This window comes from Scyliorhinus canicula, chromosome 19, assembly GCF_902713615.1.
Source record: "Scyliorhinus canicula chromosome 19, sScyCan1.1, whole genome shotgun sequence".
Taxonomy (NCBI): domain Eukaryota; kingdom Metazoa; phylum Chordata; class Chondrichthyes; order Carcharhiniformes; family Scyliorhinidae; genus Scyliorhinus; species Scyliorhinus canicula.
The window spans coordinates 56,854,992-56,879,127 of record NC_052164.1 but is presented as its reverse complement, the minus strand read 5'-3'; the positions used below and the strand labels follow the sequence as shown (position 1 = coordinate 56,879,127).

Below are 24,136 nucleotides of genomic sequence, written 5' to 3'. Positions count from 1 at the left end.
GGAAGGAGACTGCAGGGGCTGGGGAAGGAGTAACAGGAATGCAATCGAAATGTGGAGCTTTTTCAAAGAACAGCTACTGCGTGTCCTTGATAAGTATGTACCTGTCAGGCAGGGAGGAAGTTGTCGAGCAGTGGAACCGTGGTTTACTAAGGAAGTTGAAGCACTTGTCAAGAGGAAGAAGAAGGCTTATGTTAGGATAAGACATGAAGGCTCAGTTAGGGCACTTGAGAGTTACAAGTTAGCCAGGAAGGACCTAAAGGGAGAGTTAAGAAGAGCGAGGCGAGGACACGAAAAGTCATTGGCGGATAAGATCAAGGAAAACCCCAAGGCTTTCTATAGGTATATCAGGAACAAAAGAATGACTAGAGTAAGATTAGGGCCAATCAAGGATAGTAGTGGAAAGTTGTGTGTGGAATCAGAGGAGATAGGGGAAGCGTTAAATGGATATTTTTCGTCAGTGTTTACACTGGAGAAAGACAATGTTATCGAGGAGAATACTCAGGTACAGTCAACCAGGCTAGATGGGATTGAGGTTCACAAGGAGGAGGTGTTAGCAATTTTGGAAAGTGTAAAAATAGATAAGTCCCCTGGGCCAGATGGGATTTATCCTAGAATTCTCTGGGAAGCCAGCGAGGAGATTGCAGAGCCTTTGTCCTTGGTCTTCATGTCGTCTTTGTCGACAGGAATAGTGCCGGAAGACTGAAGGATAGCAAATGTCCCCCTGTTCAAGAAGGGGAGTAGAGACAACCCTGGTAATTATAGACCTGTGAGCCTTCGGTTGTGGATAAAATGTTGGAAAAGGTTATAAGAGATAGGGTTTATAATCATCTTGAAAAGAACAAGTTGATTAGCGATACTCAACACGGTTTTGTGAAGGGTAGGTTATGCCTCAAATCTTATTGAGTATTTTAAGAAGGTGACCAAACAGGTGGATGAGGGTAAAGCGGTTGATGTAGTGTATATGGATTTCAGTAAGGAGTTTGATAAGGTTCCCCATGGTCGGCTATTGCAGAAAATACGGAAGTATGGGATTGAAGGTGATTTAGCAGTTTGGATCAGTAATTGGCTAGCTGAAAGAAGACAGAGGGTGGTGGTTGATGGCAAATGTTCATCCTGGAGTTCAGTTACTAGTGGTGTACCGCAAGGATCTGTTTTGGGGCCACTGCTGTTTGTCATTTTTATAAATGACCCGGAAGAGGGTGTAGAAGGAAGGGTTAGTAAATTTGCAGATGACACGAAGGTCGGTGGAGTTGTGGATAGTGCTGAAGGATGTTATAGGTTACAGAGGGACATAGATAAGCTGCGGAGCTGGGCTGAGAGGTGGCAGTTGGAGCTTAATGCGGAAAAGTGTGAGGTGGTTCACTTTGGAAGGAGTAACAGGAATGCAGAGTACTGGGCTAATGGCAAGATTCTTGGTAGTGTAGATGAACAGAGAGATCTCGGCATCCAGGTACATAAATCCCTGAAAGTTGCCACCCAGGTTAATAGGGCTGTTAAGAAGGCATATGGTGTGCTCGCCTTTATCAGTAGGGGGATTGTGTTTCGGAGCCACGAGGTCATGCTGCAGCTGTACAAAACTCTGGTGCGGCCGCACCTGGAATACTGCGTGCAGTTCTGGTCACCACATTATAGGAAGGATGTGGAAGCTTTGGAAAGGGTTCAGAGGAGATTTACTAGGATGTTGCCTGGTATGGAGGGAAGGTCTTACGAGGAAAGGCTCAGGGACTTGAGGTTGTTTTTGTTAGAGAGGAGAAGGCTGAGAGGTGACTTAATAGAGACATATAAGATAGTCAGAGGGTTAGATAGGGTGGACAGTGAGAGTCTTTTTCCTCGGATGGTGATGACCAGCACGAGGGGACATAGCTTTAAATTGAGGGGTGGTAGATATAGGACAGATGTCAGAGGCAGTTTATTTACTCAGAGAGTAGTAGGGGTGTGGAACGCCCTGCCTGCAACAGTAGTAGACTCGCCAACTTTAAGGGCATTTAAGTGGTCACTGGATAGACATATGGATGAAAATGGAATAGTGTAGGTCAGATAGGCATCAGATGGTTTCACAGGTCGGCGCAACATCGAGGGCCGAAGGGCCCGTACTGCGCTGTAATGTTCTATGTTCTATTGTGGGTTTGTCGGAGGGCATCGAGGGCAGGGACCCAACAGACTATATTGGCCAAATGCTGGGCAACTTAGTTGGGAGGGACAGCTTCCCCAACCCTCCAGAACTCGACAGGGCACACAGGTCACTCCGGCCGAAACCCAAAGCAGGGGAGCATCCGAGAGCGATCATCGCTCAGCTGCACCGGTACCAGGAACGGAAAGAAATCCTGAGATTGGCCCAACAGACAAAATCGTGCTCATGGGAAGGACACAGAATTAGGGTACACCAGGACATTGGGGCGGACGTTGCAAGAAAAAGGGCCAAATTTAATAGAGCGAAATCGGTGCTCTATAAAAATGGAGTGAGGTTCGACATGCTGTTCCCGGCCAAACTCTGGGTCACATACCAGGGGAAGGACTATTACTTTGGCATCCTGGCGGAGAACAACGAGTTTGTGAGAGCAGACGACCTGAAGGGGCCAATCTCTGCAGCGGTGAGGACACGCTGAAAAAGGACTGCAGTGGAAAAGAAGAGCAAAGACGAGAGACTACTGTGTGGACTTTGTGTTTGCATGGCACTGTACTGCCTCGTTTTCAGTGAAGGGTTGGAAGACGAGGAGTGTGTTTGGGGAAGATGGTGTGTTTGGAGACGGGGGTTGTGTTGGGGTTGGAAGTGTTTTTGGGGACGGGGGTGTGTTTTGGGACCGGGGTGGGTTTGGTGTCGGAGTGTGTTTGGGAATGGGTTGTGTTTGGGGTTGGAGGTGTGTTTGGAAACCGGGGTGCGTTTGGGGTTGGGATTCTGTTTGGGGTCAAGGGTGTGTTTGGGGATGTGTCTGGGATAAGGAAGTGTTTAGTGTTGGCGAGTGTTTTTGAGGATGGTGGTGTGCTTTGGGTCGGGGATGTGTTTGTGTTGGGGTATGTTTAGTGTTGGGGCGTGTGTTTAGGGACGAGGGTGTTTTTGATGACGGGGCGTGTTTGGGGTCTGGGGGTGTTTGGGGTTGGGGGGGGGGTGTTTGGGGTCAGGGTGTGTGTGTTTGGGGAATGGTGCGCGTTTGGTGCTGTGGCAGCGTGTGATTGGGCCGGGACATTATTTGGGGTCAGGAGTATGTTTGGGTTCAGGGGATGTGTTTGATGCTGGGGAGATGTTTGGGGTCAGGGGAGGTGTTTGGGGTCAGGGATGTTTTTGTGGTCAGGGGTGGGTGTGTTTGGGGTTGGAGGCGTGTTTGGGGTTGGGGTGTGTTTGGGGATGGGGCGTGTTTGGCATCGGGGGGGGGGGGGGGTGTGTTTGGGGAATGGTGGCGGACTGGCCAGGGTGTCAGCTTGCCCGATGGCAAGTGGGCCCCTGATGAAATAGGCCCCCTATATCAAATAAAAATGCAATAAAGAAACAAACACAGACAACTGTTTTAGTAATAAAAAGGAATAAGAAAAAAAAGAGAACAGGACACAAATAAGCAGTGCATGAAAAGGGACGAAGCAGGGGAGAATTTGGAATAGGGGGGCCCGGGTCGGGCATAATTAAGGAAATTCCATGTTTTCAGCAAGAGTGTGTGAATTTAAAGATAAAGTTACAATTCGTGATTTGAGATGGTCGGCAACTTCAAAGGATATCAAGCAGTAGTCTTGGTTCAGCCGGTACATCAGTCCGGGGCCCGGAGAGCCAAGAAGGGGCCCGTGAATCTCTGAAGGGCCCTTAAAAATTGTAATTAATTAGATAAATAAATCTCCAACTTCTTTCCTGAGATTTGTATTCTAACTTAATAAAATATAATTGTTTTTAAAAAGAGCAATACCAAATAAAAATGCAATAAAGAAACAAACAAATAATCACTCAGTGTATGAAGGAACAAAGCAGTGTTAAACGGATGTGAAAAGGAGTGGGGGGGGGGGGGGGGGTGCTGGTTCACCCGGGTCGGACATAGTTGGAAATCCACGTTTTCAGCGAGAGTGTGTGAATTTAAAGATAAAGTTACAGTTCGTGATTTGAGATGGTCGGCAACTTGAAAGGATATCAAGCAGTACATAGGGTCGTGAGGTCACCGAAAAGGAGAAGCGGTACCTTTGACCGTGAATCATGAGGTCAAAGATATTGAAGTGATAAGCCATGATCGGCAAGCTCAAAGGGTTGCGACTTGTAACACTACACTGGTATCAAACTGGACATGTTAACTTTGGTCGTGGGACCATTCTTAATTTCTTACTATAGTCGGACCAAACATCTAAGTTTCAACAGTTGTCTCAGTTGATTGCTGGTGTGAACACTGGACAGTGGATTGTCTCCTCTTCTGAAGCTGCATAGGCCACAGTAGTATTGACTAATGAACATAGCCTATTGAAGTGTAAGTAAGTTATTTTATATTTTTTATCAAGTAGGGGTTTATCTGGCGTTCCTTTAAGTTATTCTTGCAATCATCAACATTCATTTTTCCTAATGTGGGCTATTTCTTTTTATTTATAAATTTAGATTACCCAATTATTTTTTCCAATTAAGGGGCAATTTAGCGTGGCCAATCCATCTACTCTGCACATTTTTGGGTTGTGGGGGCGAAACCCATGCAGGCACAGGGAGAATGTGCAAACTCCACACGGACAGTGACCCAGAGCCGGGATCGAACCTGGGACCTCAGCGCCGTGAGGCGGTTGTGCTAACCACTAGGCCACTGTGCTGCCCTATGTGGGCTATTTTTAATTAAGTTTTTATTTCAGGAATATTACCCCTACCAGCATGGAAAAGAAAAAGCATAAACCTGGGTCACTAAAACGCAAAGAACAAAAATAAGCAGAAAGGAAGGAATCAGCCAAGCGATGCAGGCCTATTACAGAGTTTATAATACCACAAACACAATCCACATCAATATCCAGTTCTGCAACAAATAATCAAGAAGCAAGAAACAATGCTCATGGTGATGATGCAATCACATGCGAGTAACAAGAACAGAGAAGAGTTACTTTGAATGTAGAGACAAATACAAGTGCATCCATTACTAATCAACCCAGGCCCAATATTTCTTCTGGCTTCCTTGTTCCGGTATCTGTACTGCCTGTAGTTGCAACATCTGAACACATAGCTTCAACTAGTGACAGGGAACAGATATTCCTTCAAGCATAAATGACTTGGTTTCTGAAGCACATCCTGTAAATGAACCTACGCAAGAAAATGAAAGATCAAATACTGGAATCTTCCAATATCCATCACGAGCAAAGCTAAAACAGTCTTTTGCTGAACATCCACTTCAGCCACTTGATGATCTGCCATTTGATGCTCCTTTGTATGAGAGGAAAATTATGAATGACTCAGTCCCAAGAAAATGACTAACATATTAAAAAAAAATAGATGCTTATATTGTTCATACTGCTTAGCCTTTGAGTTTCCCAACATTTGTAATCCATCACCCTTTGTACGTGGCTTTAGTGACTACAGGCGTATTAGCCAGAGCTTGACTTTACATGAATCGACAACAACACATGTCAGAAATGCTCAGAAATATATCAGTGTGGTTAATGATTGCACCTTAGATAAATTTTTGCAGCATCACTAATTAAAAGGAAAGAAGAAGTATTGAAGCAGAGAAGTATTGTCATGAGGATTATAGACATCATAAAGATATTAGGCAAGCACGCACTTCCTTTTCGAGGTCACAGAAATGAATCGGCCTACACTAGATAATGAGGTTCTGAATCATGGCAATTTTTTAGCTACAGTGCAGTTGATGGAAAAATATGACCCCATTATGGCAGCTCACGTTTCTGCAGTGCAAAACAAGTCTAAACAAAGAATCAAATGATTAGAGCAATAAGGAAAGGCTCAAAGTAAAGGCCATGGTGGACTTGTTACATACCTGAGTAAAACAACTATAAACATATTAATCAAAATTATGAAGAATATGATACAAGAAAGAATTAGTCATGAAGTTTCTCGAGCAAAATATTATTCTATTCAGGTTTATTCAACACAAGATAATTCATCCATCGTTGAGTTTAGCATTATTATTCGGTATGTGCTTAAAGGTATTATCTGTGAGCGACAACTTTCAGTTGTGCCAAGTAATGATGGTACAGGACAGGGACTTTTTGATTTATTAATTGAGACATTACAGCATCTTAAAATTGACCCTCAAAAATGTTTATCTGATAGCACAGATGGCGCTGCAAGCTACCATGGCCAGTATAATGGTTTACAAAGTAAAATTGCTGATGTGGCTGATCAACATGTTCATATATGGTGCTATGCCCATGTCTTGAATTTGGTGATAACTGAAACAACAAAATGTTGTGTGCCTGCAGTTTCTTTTTTCAATTTGCTCCAGAATATAGCAACTTTTGTGAAATAATCATTTTTTTTTTTGCATTGGAGTGCTGAGCTTGTGACATTTGAGTGCTACAGTGAGAGTTTGGTGACTGAGGGAGTATAAGGGTTAATTTTTATTTAAAGTCTAGTATTTCTTTTATTTAGTTAATTAACTTAAAAGTTGCTGTTTAATCTATCAGAGGGTGAATTTTGAATCAGCTATAAATAAGGTTCTACTTGTACTTACTTGCAGCTGGAGCTTGTTAATTAGTTAATTGGATTAGGCCAGTTTTCAGAGGCTAGAGTCACAGCATAAATAGGAGCTAGTTACAGTGCAGACTTTGTTTGCACTGGAGTGCTGAGCTTGTGACATTTGAGTGCTACAGTGAGAGTTTGGTGACTGAGGGAGTATAAGGGTTAATTTTTATTTAAAGTCTAGTATTTCTTTTATTTAGTTAATTAACTTAAAAGTTGCTGTTTAATCTATCAGAGGGTGAATTTTGAATCAGCTTTAAATAAGGTTCTACTTGTACTTACTTGCAGCTGGAGCTTGTTAATTAGTTAATTGGATTAGGCCAGTTTTCAGACGCTAGAGTCACAGCATAAATTGGAGCTAGTTACAGTGCAGACTTTGTTTGCACTGGAGTGCTGAGCTTGTGGCATTTGTGGCTACAGTGAGAGTTTGGTGACTGAGGGAGTTAGGTGAGGACGGAGTAAGGTGCTCCTTACATTTCATTTCCTATATTTATCAAAGAGCGTGAAGGGAGCCAGGAGTTTAGAGTACAGCTGACTGGAAGCAGAGTCGGAGGTCCAGTTGGTCCACGGGACAGCTAATTCTGTAAAGTAAGAGGGGATGGAGGCTAGGGCAGTTGCATGCTCCTCCTGTAGGATGTGGGTGGTGAGGGATACCACTAGTGTCCCGCTGACTATACCTGCGGGAAGTGCACCCAACTCCAGCTCCTCCGAGACCGTGTTAAGGAACTGGAGCTGGAGCTGGATGAACTTTGGATCATCCGGGAGGCAGAGGGGGTTATCGAGAAGAGTTACAGGGAGGTAGCCACACCAAAGGTACTGGACAAGAGTAGCTGGGTTACAGTCAGGGGAAAAAAAACTAACAGGCAGACAATGTAGGGATCCCTCGTGGCCGTTCCCCTTCAAAACAAGTATACCGTTTTGGATGCTGTTGGGGGGGGATGACCTATTGGGGGAAGGCCCCAGCGGCCAGGTCTCTGGCACTGAGTCTGGCTCTGGGGCTCAGAAGGGAAGGGGGGGAGCATAGAAAAGCAATAGTAATAGGAGATTCAATGGTTAGGGGAATAGACAGGAGATTCTGTGGTCGCGAGCGAGACTCCCAAAAGGTATGTTGCCTCCCGGGTGCCAGGGCCAGGGATGTCTCGGATCGTGTCTTCAGGATCCTGAAGGGGGAGGGTGAGCAGCCAGAAGTCGTGGTGCACATTGGTACCAACGACGTAGGTAGGAAAAAGGGTGTGGAGGTAATAAACAAGTTTAGGGAGTTAGGCTGGAAGTTAAAGGCCAGGACAGACAGAGTTGTCATCTCTGGTTTGTTGCCGGTGCCACGTGATAGCGAGGCTAGGAATAGGGAGAGAGTGCAGTTGAACACGTGGCTGCAGGAATGGTGTAGGAGGGAGGGCTTCAGGTATTTGGATAACTGAAGCACATTCTGGGGAAGGTGGGACCTGTACAAGCAGGACAGGTTGCATCTGAACCAGAGGGGCACCAATATCCTGGGGGGGAGGTTTTCTAGTACTCTTCGGGAGGATTTAAACTAATTTGGCAGGGGAATGGGAACCGGATCTGTAAGGCCAGCAACTAAGGAAGCCGATGTTCAGGACGCCAAAGCACGTAGTGATGCAGTGGGGAAGGTAACACTGTCAAAGGAGAGTACTTGCAGGCAAGGAGATGGGTTGAAGTGTGTATACTTTAATGCAAGAAGCATCAGGAATAAGGTGGGTGAACTTAAGGTATGGATTGGTACTTGGGACTACGATGTGGTGGCCATCACGGAAACTTGGATAGAAGAGAGGCAGAAATGGTTGTTGGAGGTCTCTGGTTATAGATGTTTCAACAAGATTAGGGAGGATGGTAAAAGAGGGGGGGGGGGGGTGGCATTGTTAATTAGAGATAGTATAACAGCTGCAGAAAGGCAGTTCGAGGGGGATCTGCCTACTGAGGTAATATGGGTTGAAGTCAGAAATAGGAAAGGAGCAGTCACCTTGTTGGGAGTTTTCTATAGGCCCCCCAATAGCAGCGGAGATGTGGAGGAACAGATTGGGAAACAGATTTTGGAAAGGTGCAGAAGTCACAGGGTAGTAGTCATGGGTGACTTCAACTTCCCAAACATTGAGTGGAAACTCTTTAGATCAAATAGTTTGGATGGGGTAGTGTTTGTGCAGTGTGTCCAGGAAGCTTTTCTAACACATAATGTAGATTGTCCGACCATATTGGATTTAGTACTTGGTAATGAACCAGGGCAGGTGATAGATTTGTTAGTGGGGGAGTATTTTGGAGGTAGTGATCACAATTCTGTGACTTTCACTTTAGTTATGGAGAGGGATAGGTGTGTGCAACAGGGCAAGGTTTATAATTGGGGGAAGGGTAAATACAATGCTGTCAGACAAGAATTGAAGTGCAGAAGTTGGGAACATAGGCTGTCAGGGAAGGACACAAGTGAAATGTGGAACTTGTTCAAGGAACAGGTACTGCGTGTCTTTGATATGTATGTCCCTGTCAGGCAGGGAAGAGATGGTCGAGTGAGGAAACCATGGTTGACAAGAGAGGTTGAATGTCTTGTTAAGAGGAAGAAGGAGACTTATGTAAGGCTGAAGAAACAAGGCTCAGACAGGGCGCTGGAGGGATACAAGATAGCCAGGAGGGAACTGAAGAAAGGGATTAGGAGAGCTAAGAGAGAGCATGAAAAATCTTTGGCAGGTAGGATCAAGGAAAACCCCAAGGCCTTTTACACATATGTGAGAAATATGAGAATGACTAGAGCGAGGGTAGGTCCGATCAAGAACAGTAGCGGGAGATTGTGTATTGAGTCTGAAGAGATAGGAGAGGTCTTGAACAAGTATTTTTCTTCAGTATTTACAAACGAGAGGGGACATATTGTTGGAGAGGACAGTGTGAAACAGACTGATAAGCTCGAGGAGATACTTGTCAGGAAGGAAGATGTGTTGCGCGTTTTGAAAAACTTGAGGATAGACAAGTTCCCCGGGCCTGACGGGATATATCCAAGGATTCTATGGGAAGCAAGAAATGAAATTGCAGAGCCGTTGGCAATAATCTTTTCGTTCTCGCTGTCAACAGGGGTGGTACCAGAGGATTGGAGAGTGGCGAATGTCGTGCCCCTGTTCAAAAAAGGGAATAGGGATAACCCTGGGAATTACAGGCCAGTTAGTCTTACTTCGGTGGTAGGCAAAGTAATGGAAAGGGTACTGAGGGATAGGATTTCTGAGCACCTGGAAAGGCACTGCTTGATTAGGGATAGTCAGCATGGATTTGTGAGGGGTAGGTCTTGCCTTACAAGTCTTATTGACATCTTTGAGGAGGTGACCAAGCATGTGGATGAAGGTAAAGCAGTGGATGTAGTGTACATGGATTTTAGTAAGGCATTTGATAAGGTTCCCCATTGTAAGCTTGTGCAGAAAGTAAGGAGGCATGGGATAGTGGGAAATTTGGCCAGTTGGATAACAAACTGGCTAACCAATAGAAGACAGAGAGTGGTGGTGGATGGCAAATATTCAGCCTGGAGCCCAGTTATCAGTGGCGTACCGCAGGGATCAGTTCTGGGTCCTCTGCTGTTTGTGATTTTCATTAACGACTTGGATGAGGGAGTTGAAGGGTGGGTCAGTAAATTTGCAGATGATACAAAGATTGGTGGAGTTGTGGATAGTGAGGAGGGCTGTTGTCGGCCTCAAAGAGACATAGATAGAATGCAGAGCTGGGCTGAGAAGTGGCAGATGGAGTTTAACCCTGACAAGTGTGAGGTTGTCCATTTTGGAAGGACAAATATGAATGCGGAATACAGGGTTAACGGTAGGGTTCTTGGCAATGTGGAGGAGCAGTTAATCTTGGGGTCTATGTTCATAGATCTTTGAAAGTTGCCACTCAAGTGGATAGAGCTGTGAAGAAGGCCTATGGTGTGCTAGCGTTCATTAGCAGAGGGATTGAATTTAAGAGCCGTGAGGTGATGATGCAGCTGTACAAAACCTTGGTCAGGCCACATTTGGAGTACTGTGTGCAGTTCTGGTCGCCTCATTTTTGGAAGGATGTGGAAGCTTTGGAAAAGGTGCAAAGGAAATTTACCAGGGTGTTGCCTGGAATGGAGAGTAGGTCTTCCGAGGAAAGGTTGAGGGTGCTAGGCCTTTTCTCATTAGAAAGGAGAAGGATGAGGTGCGACTTGATAGACGTTTATAAGATGATTAGGGGAATAGATAGAGTAGACAATCAGAGACTTTTTCCCGGAGTGGAACACACCATTACAAGGGTACATAAATTTAAGGTAAATGGTGGAAGATATAGAGGGGATGTCAGAGGTAGATTCTTTACCCAGAGACTAGTGGGGGCATGGAATGCACTGCCTGTGGAAGTAGTTGAGTCGGAAACGTTAGGGACCTTCAAGCGGCTATTGGATAGGTACATGGATTAGGGTAGAATAATGGAGTGTAGGTTAACTTCTTAAGGGCAGCACGGTAGCATTGTGGATAGCACAATTGCTTCACAGCTCCAGGGTCCCAAGTTCGATTTTGACTTGGGTCACTGTCTGTGTGGAGTCTGCACATCCTCCCCATGACTGCGTGGGTTTCCTCCGGGTACTCCGGTTCCCTCCCACAGTCCAAAGATCTGCAGGTTGGGTGGATTGGCCATGAAAAATTGTCCAAAATTCTATGATTAACCTAGGACAAAAGTTTGGCGCAACATCGTGTGCCGAAGGGCCTGTTCTGTGCTGTATTTCTCTATCTATCTAAGAGAATGGCTGTATGGATAGAAGTTGTTGGAAAACATCTAGGACAAGAAAAAATGAAACGATTAAAGCTAATTGGTGAGACCAGATGGTCAGGAAAATCCAATGCAGCAACAACTATATTTGGACGTTTTGATGATGCCGCTGTCAGTACTTTCGTAAATCTATTGACATGCTTATCAATGATACAAGATTCAGAAAGGTTTGATGCAAAAACAAAACATGAAGCAAATGTTTTACTTCAAAGTCTTCTAAAGTTTGAAACCATATTGACAGCATTTACTTACTTGTATATATTTGAAACTACAACCCCGTTATCAAGTTATCTACAGACAAGTGGTTTAGATATGTTTACTGCATGGAGTTTGGTAGATTCAGCTACAACAAACGATTGCTCTTAATATAGTGGACTGTATGCAATGCTCTATTGTGCTTTTGAACTATCTGTTAATGTGTAAATTGTGCAGTAAACTATTTAAAAATATCAACCAATTACTTAAAATTTAAAAAAATAAATAAAAAATTCAATTATAACATTCTGTATTTACATTTGGTATCTACTGCCAGTAATATGTACAGTACATGTACACTGTAATTACAGTACTAAGAAATACACATTTTTTCCACAAAAGTTTTAATTGTACCCTTTCTTTCATATGTATTTTTTGAAAATGTTATTTATTCGTTATGAAAATTAAATAATAGCATTGTAGTTGTGGGTGGGCCCCCTTTGTCTCCTGGCAACCAATATTTTTAGACCCAGTCCGCCACTGGGTGCGCGTTTGGTGGCGTGGCAGTGTTTGATTGGGTTGGGAGGTTGATTGGGGTCAGGAGTTTGATTGGGTTCAGGGGATGTGTTTGATGCTGGGGAGATGTTTGGGGATGGAGGTGTGTTTGGGGTCGGGGTGTATTTGGGGACGGGGTTGTGTTTGGCGTTGGGGAGATTTGGGGTCAGGGGTGAGTTTGGGTTTGGGGTGTGTTTAGGGTCAGGTGTATGTGTTTCGGGACGGGGTTGTGTTTGGCATTGGCATTGGAGTAGTGTTTGGGGTCGGGGAAACAAAGAACTGGCAGACAAACTGAATAGTTACTTTGCATCTGTCTTCACGGTGAAAGACACCAGTGGGATGCCAGAGTTCCAGGAGAATCAGGGGGCAGAGATGAGTGCAGTGGCCATAACTAAGGAGAAGTTCTGGGGAAACTGAAAGGTCTGAAGGTGGATAAGTCACCTGGACCAGATGAACTACACCCCAGGGTCCTAAGAGAGATAGCTGAGGAGATTGTAGAGGCATTGGTGGTGATCTTTCAGGAATCACTGGAGGCAGGAAGGATCCCAGAGGACTGGAAAGTGGCTAATGTAACACCACTGTTTAAGAAGGGAGGGAGGCCAAAGACAGGAAATTATAAGCCAGTTAGCCTGACTTCGGTCATTGGTAAGATTTTAGAGTCCATTATAAAAGATGAGATCGCAGAGTATTTGGAACTGCATGGTAAAATAGGACTGAGTCAGCACGGCTTTGTCAAAGGGAGGTTGTGTCTGACAAATCTGTTAGAGTTCTTTGAGGAGGTAACAAGGAAGTTAGACAAAGGAGAACCAGTGGACGTGATTTATTTAGATTTCCAGGAGGCCTTTGACAAGGTGCCGAATAGGAGATTGTTAATACGTTAAGAGCCCATGGTGTTAAGGGTAAGATCCTGGCATGGATAGAGGATTGGCTGACTGGCAGAAGGCAGGGAGTGGGGATAAAGGGGTCTTTTTCAGGATGGCAGCCGGTGACAAGTGGTGTGCCTCAGGGGTCTGTGCTGGGACCACAACATTTCACAATATACATTAATGATCTGGAAGAAGGAACTGAAGGCACTGTTGCTAAGTCTGAAGATGTTACAAAGATCTGTCGAGGGACAAGTAGTATTGAGGAAGCAAGGGGGATGCAGAAGGATTTGGACAGGCTAGGAGAGTGGGCAATGAAGTGGCAGATGAAATACAATGTAGAAAAGTGTCAGGTTATGCACTTTGAAAGGAGGAATTTAGACATAGATTATTTTCTAAATGGGGAAATACTTAGGAAATCAGAAGTACAAAGGAATTTGTGAGTTCTTGTTCATGATTCTCTTAAGGTTAATGTGAAGTTTCAGTCGGCAGTTAAGAAGGCAAATGCAATGTTAGCATTCATGTCAAGAGGGCTGGAATACAAGATCAGGGATATACTTCTGAGGCTGGATAAGGCTCTGGCCAGACCCCATTTGAAGTATTGTGAGCAGTTTTCGGTCCCGTATCCAAGGAAGGATTTGCTGGCCTTGGAAAGGGTTCAGAGGATTTTCACAAGAATGATCCCTGGAATGAAGAGCTTGTCGTATGATGACAGTGGGGCAGCACGGTAGCATGGTGGTTAGCATAAATGCTTCACAGCTCCAGGGTCCCAGGTTCGATTCCCGGCTGGGTCACTGTCTGTGTGGAGTCTGCACGTCCTCCCCGTGTGTGCGTAGGTTTCCTCCGGGTGCTCCGGTTTCCTCCCACAGTCCAAAGATGTGCGGGTTAGGTGGATTGGCCATGCTAAATTGCCCGCAGTGTGTTACGGGTATAGGGTGGATACGTGGGTTTGAGTAGGGTGATCATTGCTCGGCACAACATCGAGGGCCGAAGGGCCTGTTCTGTGCTGTACTGTTCTATGTTCTATGAACGGTTTAGGACTCTGGGTCTGTATTCGTTGGAGTTTAGAAGGATCAGGGGGGATCTTATTGAAACTTACAGGATACTGCGAGGCCTGGATAGAGTGGACGCAGAGAAGATGTTTCCACTTGTAGGAAAAACTAGAACCAGAGGACACCATCTCAGACTAAAGGGACGATCCTTTAAAACAGAGATGAGGAGGAATTTCTTCAGTCAGAGGGTGGTGAATCTGTGGAACACTTTGCCACAGAAGGCTTTGGAGCCCAAATCACTGAGTGTCTTTAAGACAGAGATAGATAGGTTCTTGATTAATAAGGGAATCGGGGTTATGGGGAGAAGGCAGGAGAATGGGAATGAGAAAAATATCAGCCATGATTGAATGGTAGAACGGACCTAATGGGCAGAGTGGCCTAATTCTGCCCCTATGTCTTATTGTTTTATGATTTGGAGTCAAGGGGTCGTTTGGGATTGGGGTGTGTTTTGGGTTGGGGGGTGTTTATATTCAGGGGAGGGTGTGTTTGGGATCGGGGCGTGTTTTGGGTTGGGGAGTGTTTAGATTCAGGGGAGGGTGTGTTTGGGATCGGGGTGTGTTTTGGGTTGGGGAGTGTTTAGATTCAGGGGAGGGTGTGTTTGGGATCGGTGTGTGTTTTGGGTTGGGGAGTGTTTAGATTCAGGGGAGGGTGTGTTTGGGGACGGGGTTGTGTTTGGCGCCAGAGTGGTGATTGGCGTCGGGAAGATTGGGGTTAGGGGGTCGTTTGGGGTCAGGGGTGCGTTTGGTGTTGGTGTGTATTTAGGTTCAGGTGAGGGTGTGTTTGGGGTCTGAGGTGCGTCTGGGGTTGGGTTTATCTTTGGGTTTGGGGTGTTTTTGCTGTTGGGGTGTTTGGGGTTGATTTTGGAGTTGGGGTCAGGGATGTATTTGGGGTCGGTGTGTTTAGGATTCGGGGGTGTGCTTTGGGTCGGTTTGTTTTTGGTGTCAGGGTGTGTTTGGAGTTGGTGATGTGTTTGGGGATGGGGGGTGTTTGGGTTCAGTGTAGGGCTTGGTTAGGGACAAGGGACATTTGGAATCATGGCAGTCAGTGTGTGTTTGGGTCGGGGAGATGTTTGGGGTCAAAGAACAAAAAAAAACTCCAGCACAGGAACAGGCCTTTTGGCCCTCCAAGCCTGAGCCGACCATGCTACCCATGTAACCTCAAATCTTTTACATTTCAGTAGCCCTCTATTCCCATCCAATTCATGTGTTTGTCAAGACGCCTCTTAAACGTAATTATCACACCTGCTTCCACCACCTTCTCCGACAGCGAGTTCCAGGCATCCACTATCCTCTGTGTAAAAAACTTCTCTTGCACATCTCCTCTGAACTTTGCCCGTCGCACCTTAAAGCTACATCTCCTAGTAATTGACTCTTTTTGACCGGAATTCCACATTTGACCGGAATAAACTCTATCTGCGATCTGCGATCTCTCCGCCCAAGTCTCCAACCAATCTATATCTTGCTGCATCCTGACAGTCCTCATCGCTATCCACAATTCCACCAACCTTTGTATTGTCCACAAACGTATTAATCAGAGAAGTTACATTATCCTCCAAATCATTGATATATATTACAAACAGCAAAGATCGCAGGTTAGGTTTATGTTTTGGGTCAAGGATATGTTTGGGGTCAGGTGGTGTGTTTGGGGTCGGGGGTGTTTGGGGTCATGGAGTTGTTTGGGGTCAGGGGTGAGTTTGGAGCTGGGGGAGTGATTAGGGTCGGGAGGACGTATTTGGGGACAGGTTTGTGTTTGGGGTCGGAGGCGTGTCTGGGGTTTGGTTTATTTTTAGGTACGGTGGTACTTTTGCTGTCTGGGGTTTGGTATGGGGAGAGGTGTGTGGGGTTGGGGATGTCTTTAGGGTCAGGAATGTGTTTGGGGTTGGGGGGGGTGTTTGGGGTCAACAATTCGTTTTGGGTTCGGGGCGCGTTTGGGGTTAGGTGTGTGTTTGGGGTGGAGGTTTGTTTAGGGTGTGTTTGTGTTCGGGTAAGCATTTGGGGTCAGGGGGGGTGTTATGGGGTGTGTCTGGAATGAGGGTATATTTTGGGACTCGTGTCTATTTGGGGACGTTTTGAGTTTGGGGTGTGTTTGTGGTCGGGGCTATGTCTGGGATAGGCATGTGTTGGGGTGGTGTTTGGGAACATTGGGGGGGGGGGGTGTATTCTAGAATTCCCGCAGTGCAAAAGGAGGCCATTCGACCCATCAAGTCTGCGCCAAACCCAGGACACAACACTATAACTAAGCCCAAACCCCACCTTTGCCTGTAACCCCACCTGACACTAAGGGGCAATTTAGCATGACGAAGCCACCTAACCTGCACATCTTTGGACCGTGGGAGGAAACTGGATCACTCGGAGGGCATGGCTAGGTGCCGGAAGGCGGGGCGCCGGGGAGGCGGTGCTGAGGGCGGGCCTCTGGCAGGGCTGGGTGCTGGAAGGTGGGGCGCCAGGGAGGCGGTGCAGAGGGTGGGGCCTCAGGCTGGGCTGGGTGCTGGGGGGAGCGAGGAGGCGGTGCAGAGGGCGGATCCTTGGGCGGGGCTGGGTGCCCGGGAGGCGGTGCAGAGGGCGGATCCTTGGGCGGGGCTGGGTGCCCAGGAGGCGGTGCAGAGGGCGGATCCTTGGGCGGAGCTGGGTGCCTTGAGGTAAGGCTGGGCACCAAGGAGGTGGGGCTGGGCGCCGGGGAGCCTGACTTGGGGGCGGGGCTGAGTGTCGGTGGGCGGGGCTGGGTGCTGGCGGTGGGACTGGATGCGGGGGCGAGGCTGAATGCCGGCGGCGGGACTGGATGCGGGGGCGAGGCTGAATGCCGGCGGCGGGACTGGATGCGGGGGTGGGGCTGGATACTGGGGGCAGGGCTGGGTGCCGGCGGCAGGACTAGATGCTTGGGCGGGGCTGGATGCCAGGGGCGGGGGCTGGGGGGGCGGGGCTGGGTACCGGGCGCAGGGCACGGGGTGGGGTGCTAGGGGCGGGGCTGGGGTGGGGCTGGGTGCCGAGGAGGCAGGCCTGGGGGCAGGGGTGGGGCTGGATGCCAGGGGCGGGGTGCAGGGGCGGAACTGGGGGTGGGGCTGGATGCCAGGGGTGGGACTGGGGGCGGGGCTGGGTGCCGAGGAGGCAGGCCTGGGGGTGGGGGAGGGGCTAGATGCTGGGGGAGGGGCACGGGGGCGGGGCTGGGTGGAGAGGAGGCAGGCCTGGGGGCGGGGCTGGATGCTGGGGGCGAGGCGGGATGCTGGGGACGGGGCGCAGGGCTGGGTGGTGAGGAGGCAGGCCTGGGGGCGGGGCTGGATGCTGGGGGCGGGGCTGGATGCTGGGGGCGGGATGCCGGCGGCGGGGGCGGGGCAGGGTGCTGGGGGCGGGGCTGGTGCCGAGGAGGCAGGCCTGGGGGCGGGGCTGGATGCTGGGGGCGAGGCTGGATGCTGGGGGCGGGGCGCAGGGATGGGGCTGGGTGCTGGGGGCGGGGGCGGGGCAGGGTGGCGAGGAGGCAGGCCTGGGGGCGGGGCTGGGTGGCGAGGAGGCAGGCCTGGGGGCGGGGCTGGATCCTGGGGCCGAGGCGGGATGCTGGGGACGGGGGACGGGGCGCGGGGGCGGGGCTGGGGGGCGAGGAGGCAGGCCTGGGGGCGGGGCTGGATGCTGGGGGCGAGGCTGGATGCTGGGGGCGGGGCGCAGGGATGGGGCTGGGTGCTGGGGGCGGGGGCGGGGCAGGGTGGCGAGGAGGCAGGCCTGGGGGCGGGGCTGGGTGGCGAGGAGGCAGGCCTGGGGGCGGGGCTGGGTGGCGAGGAGGCAGGCCTGGGGGCGGGGCTGGATGCTGGATGCCGGGGGCCTGGCCACACTGGAAGTCGGAGCAATGGCGATCTCTGTTTGCTGCGGCTTGTCTCTCGGGATTGTGCTGTTGTTGTCGGCATTCGGGCTTTGTTCCGGTAAGTGACAGCCTCCCCTTGAAAATAGACCGAATTCGTCATGACAGTGGCTCAGTTGATCGCTGTGTGAAAGCCCGGGGTTTTTCTGTGAACCAGCCTGATTTGTCTTCCAGAGTCTGAGTTCCGTTTTGGATCTTACTATGCCAGTCACATGGTGTTACAGAAAGAGCCTGCTGGAGCTGTTGTCTGGGGATACGGTGCAGTTGGAGGGATAATCAATGTGACAGTCTGGAGAGAAGACAGCATCTTTATTCAGAAGGTGACAGCAGTGAGTGAAGGTAGGGAACATTGTCTCTGACTGTAGAATAACTTTATATAATTCATTTTCAGGATGTGGGCATCTTTATTGCCCATCCCTAGTTTCAAGGAGCCTTCACGAACTGCTGCAGTCACTAAGGTGTAGGTACACCCACTGTGCTGTTAGGGAGGGAGTTCCAGGTGGCGGAGTTCCCTGGTATCTGCTGCTCTTGTCCTTCTGATGGTCGTGGGTTAGGAAGGCGCCGTCAGAATTACATATCAAAGACTGTGTAACCGAGATGGTGCTGTGTGAATGCGGAAGTTAGTTATCCCTGTGAGTGCCCCGGGCAGACCATGAATCTGCCTGACAGCTTTGAATTTTTCCAAGTGTTGTTCTATAACATCTTTAATAATGGCTTTAAACATCTTCCCAATGACAGATGTTAGGCTGATTGGCCTGTGGTTTCCTGTTTTCTGTCTCCCACCCTTTTTTAAATGAAGGCTTTAGCCTCGGCATTGAAATTACTAGACCAGTAACGTTACCACAAAGCTATCCTCTCCTCCATTAATTTTTTTTTAGAAATTTAGAGTACTCAATTCATTTTTTCCAATTAAGGGGCAATTTAGCATGGCCAACCCACGCTATACAGACAATAAAGTGAAATTGAATCTATCGTCAAAGAAAACAGCTTCCTAACTATCAATCTTGTTCCAAGACAACTTCCTTGATTAGGATTCCGGTTTTTGTAGCAATGTCCAATGGGCACTGTTTCTTCAAACAAGTCAAGAAGGGTGCCTTGTAAGTGGCCAGTTGTCCATAGACCGGAGTCTCTTATGCTCAAACACAACAATTTGGTTTTCGCTTTCAGCCTTTGGAGGTGGAAAGCTTCCCATTAAATCTGCAGTCAATTTGGACCCTGGGGAGGACCTTGTCCTTGACCATAAATGCAATCGTTGCGAGTAAGATGGAGAAAAGGGAAGCTGTCGATGCATCAGCAATTACATTGTTTGGCAATTACATTATTAAGTCCGTTACATTGTTAGTATCAAAATATTTTTATTGAAGTTTGCATTTTTACACTGTGCAAGAGGTGGATGAGATGGTAACAATTTACATGTTCCTTTTCGCCCCCCCCCCCCCCCCCCCCTCCCCCCCTCCCCTCTTTGCTCCCCCTTCCCCTTTTCTGTTGTTTCCGGGTCTTATCCTAGGCTATTTATTTCCCCGTAGGTGACTTGTTTGGTGTTTGTCTTATTTTTGTGGCTTTACGATAGGCCCTCTGGTCTCCATGTCAGTCTTTTCCTGTGCTCACATTTGGTGTCCTCCTTTGGGTCTTCTGGCTGGTCCGATACCCTGTAGACTGCCATTTTCAGGCACGGATCCTCCCTCAACACCACAACCTTGGACATTGCCTTGAAGAAGGCTGTTCAGAACCCGACATGTCTGGGGCATGCCTAGATCATGTGGGCGTGGTTGGCCGGGCCTCCATGGCACTGTTCACATTTGTCCCCCACCTCGGAAGAACTGTTCATTCGGGTTCTTGTCAGGTGTGCCCCGTGCACCACTTTAAGCTGCATTTGGCTTAGTCTTGCGCAGGAGGAGGTGGAGCTGGCCCTATTCAGTCCCCACCCTACTGCATCCCTAACTCTTCCTCCCATTTCTCCCTTGTCCCGTCCAGTAGGGAGTGTGTCCTTTCTAAAAGTCGTCCATATATTTCCCTGCAGTTCAGCTTTCCCAGACTGGGAGTTCGGGTCCATTGTACCCTGAAGGTGGCAATGCAGGTTGATCGAGTGGTCAAGAAGGCATACAGCATGCTTGCCTTCATCGGACGGGGTATTGAGTACAAGAGTTGGCTGGTCATGTTACAGTTGTATAGGACTTTGGTTCGGCCACATTTGGAATACTGCATGCAGTTCTGGTTGCCACATTACCAGAAGGATGTGGATGCTTTGGAGAGGGTGCAGAGGAGGTTCACCAGGATGTTGCCTGGTATGGAGGGTGCTAGCTATGAAGAAAGGTTGAGTAGATTAGGATTATTTTTGTTAGAAAAACGGAGGTTGAGGGGGGACCTAATTGAGGTCTACAAAATTATGAGAGGTATGGACAGGGTGGATAGCAACAAGCTTTTCCCAAGAGTGGGGGTGTCAGTTACAAGGGGTCACGATTTCAAGGTGAGAGGGGGAAAGTTTAAGGGAGATGTGTGTGGAAAGTTTTTTATGCAGAGGGTGGTGGGTACCTGGAACGCTTTACCAGCGGAGGTGGTAGAGGCGGGCACGATAGCATCATTTAAGAGGCATCTAGACATGTATATGAACGGGTGGGAACAGAGGGAAGTAGACCTTGGAAAATAGGAGACAGGTTTAGATAAAGGATCTGGATCGGCGCAGGCTGGGAGGGCCGAAGGGCCTGTTCCTGTACTGTAATTTTCTTTGTTCTTTGTCTGCCATCCAGCAACTCCTCCAACATTGTGTATCTCGGGGCCCAAGATTATCTGTACGTCTCCTTGTGGATATTGTTTTTGATTTTCAAATGTCCAAGTTCCTATCCATTTGGTTGTTCCAGTCTCTCCTTCAGCTCTTCTAGGGTCGCAAGTCTGTCCCCTGTGTAGAGGTCCCTAACTACTAGTGTCCCCCTTTTCTGGTTCCACCTGTTAAAGTGGTATCTAGCATTGCTGGTGGAAACCTGTGGATGCCGTAGATGGGGGCCAAGGTGGACATCTCGGTTAGGCCAAACAGTTTCATCTGGTTCCAGGTTCTTAGTGTTGCTGTTACCACAGTGTTTTCCTGGCGAGGATGGGAGTGCTGTCAAGGCGAGGGCTCAGAGGGTCGTTCCTGTGCAGGAGGGCTCCTCCATCTTCACCCATTCTGTGTTTTGTTCCTTTACCCATCCCCTCACTCTCTCGGACGTGGCTGCCCAGTGGTAGTATTGCAAGTTATAGAGGGCCAGGCCCCCAATGCTTCTTCTCCTTTGCAGTGTTGTTTTAGGGATTCTTGGATTCCCCCCCACAAAAAGACAGGAAGAGGAACCTGGGCAGTACGTTTACCTTGATTGTCTGCACACTTCCCACCAGGGAAAGCGGGCGTGCATCCCATCTCTGTAGATCCTTTTTAACTTTATCCGCCAGACTGGTCAAATTCCACTTGTGAATCAGTGTCCAGTACCGGGCTATCTGGATCCCAGGTAACGGAATTTGTTTTGGGCTATTTTAAATGGGAGACCCTCCAGCTCTGCCCCTGCCCCTCTCGGATTCACTGGGAAAACTTCACTTTTGCCCAGGTTGTAGCCCGAGAAGGCTTCGCACTCTTCCAGAAGCTTCATGACTTTGTTCATGCTGTTTCGTGGGTTTGAGATGTAGAGGGGCAGATCATCAGACAGATCCATTTCGCTGCTCAATGTGGACCGAAGATATTCCCAGAAGTCCTGGTCAAGTGACAGAGATTTGCGTACCAGAGGTGGTCGCAGAGGTTTGGGTAGACAGCTAACTGCAAACATCAGACAGCTGCTTGTCACTTGAGACTCAGTGCTCTCTGCCGCCTGCCTTCTTTTCGGATTCCCTTCTAGCCTTTTGTGTCTCACAGAGCGATTGCCAGGGGTTCAATTGCCAGGGCAAACAGGAGCAGGGACAGCAGGCACCCCTGCCTGGTGCCTCTGTGCAACTGAAGGATTCAGGGCTGGTGGTGTTGGTCTAATCGCTCGCCTTGGGTTGTTGTACAGGAGTTTCACCCATGAGGTGAACCCGCCTGTAGCCAAACTGCTCCAGTACTCGACTCTGTCAAAGGCTTTTTTTGTATCCAGGGAGACGATCTCCTCTGGTGATCTGTCCCCGATGGGGCCAGTATCACATTCAGCAGCTGTCTGATGTTTGCAGTTAGCTGTCTACCCAAACCTCTGCGACCACCTCTGGTACGCAAATCTCTGTCACTTGACCAGGACTTCTGGGAATATCTTCGGTCCACATTGAGCAGCGAAATGGGTCTGTCTGATTTGCATTCCGTTGGGTCTTTGCCTTTTTTGGGTATCCGCGATATGGTGGCCTGTGTTAGCATTGGAGGCAGGGTGCCCCTCGCTAGTGAGTCTGCGAACATCTCCCACAAGTGCGGGTGAGAGCCGGTGCAGGGGAATACTGTCCTCTTGATTAGTAGTATGGCTACCCCACGTTGCCCTCGTCCCGTAGCATGAATGGGTAGGTCTTGCCCCACCCAGCCCTTCCTTACCCGCAGTCGGTCCTTCTCCGTAAGGTGCATCTCTTGGAGGAAAAGTATGGAGGAAGACCATGTCGGCTTTCATACTTTTCAGGTGGGCGAAGACTCTGGATCTTTTCACTGGGTTTTTGAGTCCCCTAACGTTCCAGGTGCCTATCCCGATGGAGGGTTTCTGTCCCCACTTTTACTGCGGTGTAGAAGTCAATATTTTTCCTGCTTCTGGACTGTGGTAGAAAGACTCAACAAAGTTAGTTTCGACAAAATAAGTTGTCTTTATTTACAAAAAGACCGCATGCAGTATTGACTGCAACTTGAGTTCAGAGAGCAGTTATTACCAACTGCTTATTCTTAACTTGTGGATGCGCCCCTGTACTCTGGGGTTTTCCTTTGTTAGGAGGCGATCCAAAATTGCTGCAGTCACAGTTCTCACCATGAGATCAGGCCCCTTCGCCCCGGCGTTTCCCTTTGTCCAGGGACCACCCAACATGGTGCCAACTGTGAGTGCGCCATGTGGGTGCGCCCCTACACTCTGGGGTTTCCCTTTGTTTCGGGACCCTCCAAAATGTCTGCTTGTGGTGCCATCTCGTTCCATCAAGCCGAACCTGACCTGCCGAAGACAATCTAAAACCCTTCCCTTACTTATGTTCTCCCCTTGGTCCCGATTCCCCTGTACTTACCCCCCCCTACGCACCCCCATCCCCATCCCTATGTTCCCTCCTTGCTGGGAGATGCACCACGGCCTCCCTCTCTTTCATGCTTTTTGCGCTAGTTTTCTCCGCCAGTGTGGTGGTCCCCCTCCCTGCGCTGATCTGACGCCCTCCCAATTAGTTACAGTCCTCTCTGTCTCCCCCTCGCCCTCTTCAGCACTCTGCTTAATATAGGTAGGGAATATGAGAGATCTTGGTGCACAGATCCACAGGTCACTGAAAGGGGCAACACAGGTGGAGATGGTAATCAAGAAGGCATACGGCATGCTTGCCTTCATTGGCCGGGGCATTGAGAATAAAAATTGGCAAGTCATGTTGCAGCTGTACAGAACCTTAATTAGGCCACACTTGGAGTATAGTGTTCAATTCTGGTCGCCACACTACCAGAAGGATGTGGAGGCTTTAGAGAGGGTGCAGAAGAGATTTACCGGGATGTTGCCTGGTATGGAGGGCATTAGCTATGAGGAGAGGTTGAATACACTTGGTTTGTTCTCACTGGAACAAAGGAGGTTGAGGGGCAACCTGATAGAGGTCAACAAAATTATGAGGGGCATAGACAGAGTGGATAGTCAGAGACTTTTTCCCAGGGTAGAGGGGTCAATTACTCGGGGGCATAGGTTTAAGGTGCGAGGTGCCTGGAACTCACTGCCGGAGGAGGCAGTGGAAGCAGGGATGATAGTGACGTTTAGGGGCATTTTGACAAATACATGAATAGGAATAGAGGGATACGGACCCCGGAAGTGTAGAAGATTTTAGTTTATAGAACATAGAACACTACAGCGCAGTACGGGCCCTTCGGCCCTCGATGTTGCGCCGACCTGTGAAACCATCTGAAGCCTATCTGACCTACACTATTCCATTTTCATCCATATGTCTTAGTTTAGACGGGCAGCATGGTCGGCGCATACTTGGAGGGCCAAAGGGCCTGTTCCAGTGCTGTACTTTTCTTTGTTCTTTGAAACCGGAGCACCTGGAGGAACTCACGCAGACACATGAAATGTGAAGACTCCGAACAG

The 24,136-nt window shown here is 48.5% G+C and overlaps 1 protein-coding gene across 1 annotated transcript in view; it reads left to right on the top strand.

The window, feature by feature from the left end:
• The first annotated feature begins 17,841 nt into the window (after window positions 1-17,841).
• siae (sialic acid acetylesterase) overlaps window positions 17,842-24,136 on the top strand; it is a 128,841-nt gene continuing 122,546 nt past the window's right edge. The window contains exons 1-2 of the mRNA XM_038779236.1: window positions 17,842-17,976; window positions 18,090-18,254. Of these exons, the coding sequence (XP_038635164.1) occupies window positions 17,862-17,976; window positions 18,090-18,254 (280 nt within the window). The 5' untranslated portion in view covers window positions 17,842-17,861. The remainder of the gene's footprint in view (window positions 17,977-18,089; window positions 18,255-24,136) is intronic.